General features: G+C 27.1%; 1 protein-coding gene across 1 annotated transcript in view; it reads right to left on the reverse strand.

Annotated features, from left to right (window-relative positions):
- Nucleotides 1-6,342, reverse strand: part of LOC129972162 (uncharacterized) — a 29,204-nt gene extending 22,862 nt beyond the window's left edge. The window contains exon 1 of the mRNA XM_056086182.1: nt 6,077-6,342. Coding sequence (XP_055942157.1) covers nt 6,077-6,163 — 87 coding nt within the window. The 5' untranslated portion in view covers nt 6,164-6,342. The remainder of the gene's footprint in view (nt 1-6,076) is intronic.
- Nucleotides 6,343-9,630: the final 3,288 nt, after the last annotated feature.

Genomic DNA, 9,630 nt, shown 5'->3' on the forward strand with positions numbered 1-9,630 from the left:
GCCTTTAAAATGGAGTTGTACAAGCCAGTGTGTGTTTTCTATCTTCATTTGAGCTAGAAGTCAGACTTCTGCCCTCGGGTGCTCAGGGATCTTTACCCTCAGAAGCTACTGCGCAAAAATTTGCTTAAAATAGTCACACGACAATAATAATAATAATTTCGGTTATAGGAAAATATTTTAACTCAAAAATAAAATAACTACTGTATTTATTAATTAGTTGCAAAATTTATACAAAAATTCTTCAAAGTATTAAATTTATTAAATAGATTTTTCACAAAATATTGTAACACTAAAAAAAATGAGTAATTATTAGTGCAAGAGTTTTGTATCATATCTTATTAAGGGGGCGGGATTAAAAATGAATTTTAACACGGCGAAACATGATTATTTTCACTAAATATTTAAATGAAATTCTCCCTATTTAAATAAAATAGTATTGTTTTGTTATTAAAATGTAATATAGGATTCTATATAATTCTGAATGGATATCAAACCATGTTCTAGAATGGTAAGAAAGATAACGATTATATCAAAACAAAAAACAGGTCATATTCATAATTCTAAAGTGTACATACAAAATGAAATTACATAATATTACAGTTAATGTAGAAGTACATCTTTCTTCCCTAAAACCTTTTAGATCAATCAACCGAAGAGTATCGTTCCAAAAATATCTTATATCACCTCATCTTATCTATAATGAAAGATATATTTGGATCAAAAATTAATTTATGACGTTTTTTGTTTTAATCTGTGATAAAATTTGCAAAAATACAGTTACTTTTCAATTAACTCGGATGAAACATTTTGATTACCTCTCATTATTCAGTAAGAATTTTTTAAAGGAATTTATAAATTGATTCGGCAGTTTTTAATTAATTTGACCATGTACTGTCTTCTAGCGCGTAGGCTGTAATGATCTGTTCTTCATTCATCCATTATTGGCAAATTGAATAAGCATTACATAGCAAGAAAATATTTCTCGCATCTCATTCAGCATTCAAAATGCGGTTTCAAGATTCGGTATTCAAAAAGAAATTCAGCATGCTATTAAAAACGTTGAGTCTTTTTATTTAATAGAAATAAAATAGGAAGCAACAAATATATCAATATGATAAGCATCATAAAATGAAAGTTTACTTTGGAATTATTTTATTTGAATTGATTGCTATTATTATGGATAACCAAATATGATCTTTTACGCCACTGTCTAATTGCAGTACGAATCATTTTAAGAAATACTCAAATCCTGGCTTAAGAGCAAAGAGGAAATTTTAAAATGTCCAAAATCCTGTGCTGCTTGACTTTTAATTTAACCTCTAAAATCCCCCAAATGCAATAATCTAAAGGATTTAGATGCTGTTAAGAAGAAGGTCAATCTTCTAACACGGTAAGATTCGGACCTCTGAGATTGAGCAAAGCCTGTATTGATTTAGCTCGGTATAATCTACAAAATCTTACTAAAATATCCAATTCCTTTTTGTGTCATAATCTGTCAGCAGTAGACAATAAATGTGTAGACAGTAAGTACTGTTTATTATATTCTGCTTTGATTTTTATTCATTTATCGATTAATTTTTGAGATTACTTTCCATTATTTTATATCGCAACACAAACCATAGACGCAATAAATTTTCATTTCATAAAATTTCAGAATTTTGTTCTGATATAAATGTTCGAATTTTTTAAAATATATTCTCTATATTATTTATTGAATACACAGCATCATTTTTAATATTAAACCATAAAAGACATCAACAATAAACATTTCTTTTTATTGTATTTATTAACACGAACTTTGATATTACGGCTGCAAAAATATTACGAAATACATTTATCTGTCTATATAGAAGAACAACTTTTATTAATACATTTTGGAAAAAAAAAATTGTTAATAAAAGTGATAATTTGGAATGGACGAAATTTTGATTTTACAAAGGTCTGAATTCATCAGTGTGATTTCACATGATCAGTAAACTGAATTGTTATGCTACAAGAATAGTATCGATTCACTGCTATAAAATTCATTTTTCTCTATTAGTCTTTTGGTTTTATTTCTTCTTACATATATTTAAAAAAATTGTTAAAAAGCTAAAGTTCAATGGCTGAAAAAATCCGCAGTCACCGCTTCCATTTTCCATCAAAAAAAAAAAATTTTTTTTTTTTTCCCTCGCAGGGGTGATGGCGCCGTAGGCAAATAGTAAAAGGAGGGCAAATAGAAAGGGAGAAGACACAACCCACTATATACTAAGTAAATTAGTTTGTCATAACTTCATTTCTTCATCATTTTAGACTGTTAATATACATTTCACCTTGATCAACTCTTTGCTTATAGATTTAATATTACATTTAAAAAAAAAGTTCTTTTAAGAATATAGATTAGTTGGCAGCTTAAGGCCGTTGGGTTGAAGGAAATGCAGGTAGATGAATTAAAAAGTGTTATCAGCCAAACTGCCAAATGAATATACTTGTAAAAAATGCAAATTCTATGAATAAGAAAATTTTTATGATAACTGTCAAGTATGACTGATCAGGTTTCTATCTATTCCATTCAGTTTCTTTATTATATCAATATTTATTCGTCTACTTAAATAATATTGTCTACATACAAGAATGCCACGATCATGAATCATAATAAATAAATTAATATAATAATATATTTTTATAAATTTACCAAGATAAAAAAATTTCCTAAAATAAATCATTAACATTCTGATTAAATTAAACATAATGAAATGGGAAACTAAATCGACTAGTTTATTAAAAGAGAAGCCTCGTAAGAAGTACTGTCTGCGATCTCAAAATTACTGAAGCCTCTAATACCAGTAGAGAAAATCTTCCTTTTAAAACTCGTAATTAGAAGAGTGGTTCATAATTAACTTTCTATAAATGAGTTTTCTTCTTAAATTTAACTATCAACATAGGATAACAAATCAATGTCTCACTTCGGTGAGATTCCGTATGATTGTGGAATATTTCTATTTCTTTTTTTAAATTCCGTGAATGACTGAATACAATTTTAAAATTCTTAAATTCAATAATTCAATGTATGAATATATGTCAAATACATAAAAATATGTTAAGCATAACGTAACCAGATTTTCTGAAATTCATTTCGACACAATCACAACCTAGACATTAAATGTGAAATTCAAAGACGAATTGGTCAGAAGCCAATTTATATTTACTTAAAATTTTGTAAATAATCATTCATTTTAAATAGTAAAAAGTGAATAAAAACGTAAGTAAACATTTTTTGGTTTCATACAGGAGATTTAATTAAATTCGAGACAAATTTGGGAGAAAAATTCAATAATTTGGAGAAACCCATGTTAATTTTGGCAACTGAATAAACATGACAATAGCGACGTTTAGGGCAGTGAATAAATAAACAGTTCAAATTAACAGTATGTGAGCGCATAGTATAATTTGGGAAGTTACGTGGCCGAAATAAAAATACTTCTTGAAAGAACTTCCAATTTCTCATAATTTTTACGCGCGAATGTACGCTAATAAAGGTGCGATGCGTACATTCGCATCAGAAGACAAGAGCCGAAGTGACAGCATATTACCCTTTAATGGTTTTATTACAAGATTCTGATAGAGATTTCTATGACACATGTCGACTTTGGAAAGGGAGGCAGGCATCTTTGAATGAAATGCATAGTTGTTAAAGATTTTCATCTCTTCGCTCACGGCGTGGGAAACAACGAAGTCAGCAATTTTTAACGCGTGTGCTAGAAATAATTAAAAAAGTGGTATTTCGATCAGGAAATAAGAGAATATTTTAGAAGGAAGTTAACATAAGCTAATTTAAAATAAAATTAGGAAATTAATAAGGATTTAAATTAAATTAAGATATATCATTCCATATATATGTGTGTGTATGTGAGAGAGAGTGGGTGGGTGGATGTATGTTTATTTTCTTTACCAACTTAATATATTTTGCATATGGTTACTTTATTAAATTACATTACTAATTCTAAATAATTAGGAAAATATATGTCTAGGAGATTTAAATAGCATTTTCATTGATAATTATAACTTCTTAAATGTCATTGTTTTTAATTTGTAAAAATCCGCGTAGTTATTTAGCATATGTCTTTTTTTTTTTCAATTTCTTAATTTTATCAAGAACTCATTTATTCGAATACCATTTCGTGATGAAACTTAATTAATGCAAGCATCACTCTTGCAGAAAATAAACCGTTTAATTTTGAAAAACCTTGCTACAATAATAAAAATGCGATGAAGAATGCTATAATCTAGAGATTCTTCGCAGCATCTTTCTGATTGCAAATTTTCAACTCTTGCTGGTAAAAATAAATTTAAACAATGGCATTAACTATTTTCTGAATAATTATTTTTAATTTAATTTCTTTTAATTTATGAATAATCAATTTATTTTGCAGCTTTAGATTTGCGTTCAAAATTTTACAAATGTAAAGAGATGAAATTTGTTTTAGAGTCGGAAGAATAATTAATGGGGTAATTATAAATCCTGAGATAAAGTAAAGTATCGAAACTCTTCAATGGAAATCCTCTAGCACGATCGAAAAAAATAATTCAAATTTTCTTTTCCTTAAAAAAATTCTTATATTATTTGATTAACCTTATGCTAAAAAAACAAGAACATAATGAATTAATGAATGACAAAAACTATAAATTAAAATGTTAATATACTAAAATACATTGCATTCAGATTTTACAAGACATAAATTATTAATGCCGAGAATGATAAAAATCCAATACGGATAGATATTTTTATTTAAAAATAAAGTATTAAATATCATTTGCATATTCAACAATATTATGTTCCTATTTCTAAACTCTGAGTATAGCTTAGATTTTAAAATTTCAGAATATAGTATAAAAAATCAACAAACAGAGAAAATTCATATTAAATGTAAGCTATTTTTTGAATATATGCCAGAAACATATTTTTAATTATTTGTCGAAAACGATTCAATTAAAATAGTTTCCAAAACTGATTTTGCTAAAAAAAAAATACACCTTAAAGCATAAAAAATTTTCAATCTTCGGGATCTTAATTGTCTTGTAATTAATTATAATTGTCTTCTATTTGATGCCGTGATTTTTAAATAAAATGCCTTCATCTCTATGCAAAATATCAATTTCGGCAAATATTCAAAATATTAACTCTATTTAAAAAGAAAATCTATAGAATTAACACTTATTCTATTCGTAATATTTAAAATTCAAGATATTTATTCTCAAATAAAAAGTCTAAAACCTCCTTTACAAACTAAATGCATCATACAGAAAAAAATACACTTCTTCGAATATATGAATTGAATTATGTTAATTTACATTATTCAATTCATATAATTTATGTGAAATGTTCGCAAATAATGTAACTCGAAAACTTTATCATATCTAAGTACTTAACATTTTTTTCAATTCGATTCGTCACTTCCTTTCTAACCTTCTCAACTAAATTAACTAAATTTATGTACATAATTTTTACTATCTCCTAAGCAATCAGTTTTTAATGAAACTAATCATTTTAAATTCAGTCATAAATGAAAATGTTAAATTGCTAAAAAGAAAGACTCCTCTACCACCAGAAATAAATTGTTTCTCTCATTTATAAAGAAAATAGGAAATGTATCATCATGACTATCATATTTTTCAATGATTAATACAAAATCATTACGATTTTTGATAAGGTACAGTATATTTTTTATTTCATGAGCATGTCAAGACAACATTTTCATTAATTAATTAAACAAAACTTGATTAATGTTAAAATGTACAGAATGGATCATACAGGTAAATACCAAATAGCAAATTAAAACAATAAAATTATTTTTTAATTCAAAAGGTAAAATTAAATTTGGTAATTAATAATGATCAGATATAATAAACTTTATAAGCTAATGTAGAAAGTATAACGATAATTTATGAATAAAATTTTAATCTTTAAAATCACTAGGTAAATGAATGAAAACGATGTAATTGTGACGATTTTAAGAATTAATTAACCAAATTTCGTTTATCATTGATATTCAGAATTAGACTGTTACTTAGATAATGTTAGATAATAAATGTTTACCTTTATAATAGCTTTAGCGTTTACATCAACAGGAACAATGAAACTAACTGCAATCGCACACAAAATTACTGCCTCCAATGATCCCATCACTGTTGTTGGATGAAACTTGAATGACAAAACTCAGTTCGATTCCCACACAAAGTTCGTTTATTACGATTACTCTTCGATCTCACTTTTTATACTCCAATTTGATTTTTTTTCAATTGTTTATTTTTTTATGATGGGGAGAGACTACGTATCACCATGGGAACGAGAGGACTGAAGAGTTGGATGTTCTCGGAGTTGGTAGGATTCATTCGGCGCCAAACCACGCCAAGGTTTCTCTTACTGTTTTGACTGTTGAAGATCACTGACTTCTAACATTATAGCTTGATAAGTTTCCAGACCTTGTGTGTTGTCGCGCTCTAGGGATACATTTAAAATTATTAAAGGTCATTTGCATTTGCATGCATTTAGGTGTAAAATTAAAAAAAAAATATGAATAAATTTATAAAAGCTCAACCACGATCCTAACCGGGAAAAAGGAATAGCAAATCTTACGGGATAACTATTCATATTCAAAATTTTTCGTGCCTTTTTATTTCTGTCCTGCTGAAAAAAATAATATTCATTTTTATACATTAGATGATTTTTATTACTTAATTATGCAGAAGGTATTTTCACAGAGACAGCAAGAAAATCTTCATTAATTCATGATTTATTTGTTCTTTTCTTCTGGTTACATTAAACTCATATTGAAAACGCTACCTAATTCATGCGCATACTTCCTATACATTCTAATATATTATATAAAGTGATTTATGGTGAGTTTCGTCTGATAATATATTAACTTTGGTTTTAATGTTAATGTAATAAAAATGAAATTAAATTACATTAAAAGCTTCTTAGATTAAGAGTAATATAATTCCAGCAATGGAATCAACTAAATTTGAAATAGCAGTTACTATACTATTTTTATGAAAAAAAAAACATTTTAATTCCCCAAAAAAATCTTAAATAAATTTCATTATTCTTCTAAGGATAAAATCATATAAGAGCACCATTCGCTTTCGAGTTGCTCTCATAAAAAATATTTTAAATATTGCTGTTGTTGTTAATGATCCTCAAATTCGTTTTCTTTTCCTTTCACAATGATTTGGGAAAATGAAATTCAATTTGTAATTACTTAAGCATAAAATGCATTATTCCGATGCATTTTAATTTGAACCACATATTATGCATTCACTTTTTTAATTCACTTATTTGTGTATCGAATTTTATATTTGAAATATAACATGATTTTTGTTAAATTAATTTTATACGGTTTTTTTTAGCTCTAAGTTGAAACCTAAACCTATGACATTTCAAATTAGAAATAAATCTGAGATGGTGACTTAGATGTAGAACTGTTCTTTTACTATATTAAATTTTCTGTTTTATATCACGGAAAATGTCTAATCTGGGAATAAAACCAATTATTGCATCGTATTAAAAGACTGGGCAAATTGTTAAATAAATTCTCATCCAAGAGGTGCAGAAATAAAAGAAGTAGTAATCTTTTTTTTCTCAAAATCAAATATACCTCGAAGTTCGTGGATGCCAGATGGATGATAAGTTAAAAATTCTGGCAGTCGTATCTACTGAGTACCGATTGGCTCTCTAGGAGGTGTGTGCCTAATCTTATCCAATCAGTCAACAGTTGAAATATTTGTTTTATGCAAAAGATACGAGTATGTTGTACTTACAAATAAGCCGTTGAAAATATTTATATTAAGATTAATTTTCTTGCGAAAAAAAATATTGCCTTTTTTTCTATTGAATCTGGAACACATAAAGAGATAAGAAATTAAGAATTTGCAGATCAACGGTTTACTATTACATAATTTAAACATTAGTTAGGAGTGCGGTTGATTAATTCGTTGAAATCATGCCTTAGGTTTATATCTTATCAAACAGTGCAAAAGCGATAAACCATTCCATTTTAGCAATATTCCGTAGAATATTGCTAAACGATGATAAACCATTCCAGCACAGCATTCAGAATACTTATTCTACACTAGCCGCCTTTGGCGACCAGGCTGTTCGTCAATCTTAATGTTAGTTAAAATTTTTATAATTAAATATTTTATGTAATTCCTACTTTAATAGCTTCTTCATAAAAATATTTTAAAACTTTGAATTTTGATAGTCACATAATTCACTCATAATGTTATAAAGGTCTTCAGTCATAACGTAATATGTATCTCTCTAATTTTCTGTTAACTCCCGTAGAATTTATGCTTTAAATTAAAGTGGAAATAATTAATCCGCAATTAATATAATAATATTTTTTTACTGAAACAAAGCATGTTTTTATAATATGATTACTGTAAACAGGGTCACTGAGCATTTAAACCTTAAGGACACTAAAGAATAATATCTTTCTTAATTTATGTAATATCTCAAGAATTTGTCAACAAAATTTTCTCAGATTCATCATGAGCAGATCGATTCATTAACAATGCTTAATTTTAAATGCATCAAACACTCAGAAAATAAACAGAATCGTTTTAAATAATCAGTCGAAAACAGATTTAAAAAAACTACTTAAAAAACGATGTACTTAAAGTTATAAGCATATACAAAAAATACATAACTAACATAAATACAATTTAATTATAAAAACATACAACTAACCTAAAAATAATTTAAATCAAGTCCGCATCCGTTCAAAATAGTTGTCAACAATCAGAACACAATGCGCATGCTTGAATTTTCAACGCCAGTTATGATAACGGAAATGCGTGAATTTTTCTACACCAGTTGGGGTAACGATATGCAGATTAGAAATTTTTAATTTCCTTTATTCTGTTTTATTTTAATTCAAAAGTACTTCAGAATGAATCTGAAAGATCGATTAATTAACTATGTTTAATTTTAAATACATTAAACATTAAGAAAATAAACAGAATCGTTTGAAATAATAGGTCGAAAAATGTTAAGCCTAACCTCATTAGTGTGGGAAAAAAACTGAAGCCTCATTTGGTGGTGAGGAAATGACGATTTTTTGTCCGGAAAGTTAGTTTTTAATTAAAAATTAAAATTCTAATTAAAAATTCGAAAATAGGGACCTCAGGTGCACATTCCTGACCTCCAAGATATACATGCACCAAATTTGGAAGCTGTAGGTCAAGCAGACTGGCCTGTAGAGCGCCAATACACACACACACACACGCACACATTGAGTTTTATTATAAGTATAGATGAATGTATGATGTATCACATTAAAAATAATCCTAAGAATTTTAATGATCAAAAAACGGTGACGTTTTACAAAATATCACTCTTGCTAATTCAAAAATTTTGCACATGCTTACAATCTTTCCCTTTTGAAACTTTTTTCTACCAATTTCTTTAATATATTTTAGTGCTTATTTATTTTTGTAAGCGCTATATTGTATATGCTGATGTACAAAATATTTTTTTCTTATGGAATTCTTGTAAAAAAATCGATACAAAATAAATGAACAAAACAAATAAAAAATTTTAACGGTATATTTATTTTGGATAACAGTTTAAAATTTCTGACGATAGAA

The sequence above is a fragment of the Argiope bruennichi genome, chromosome 6 (genome assembly GCF_947563725.1).
Source record: "Argiope bruennichi chromosome 6, qqArgBrue1.1, whole genome shotgun sequence".
NCBI lineage: Eukaryota > Metazoa > Arthropoda > Arachnida > Araneae > Araneidae > Argiope > Argiope bruennichi.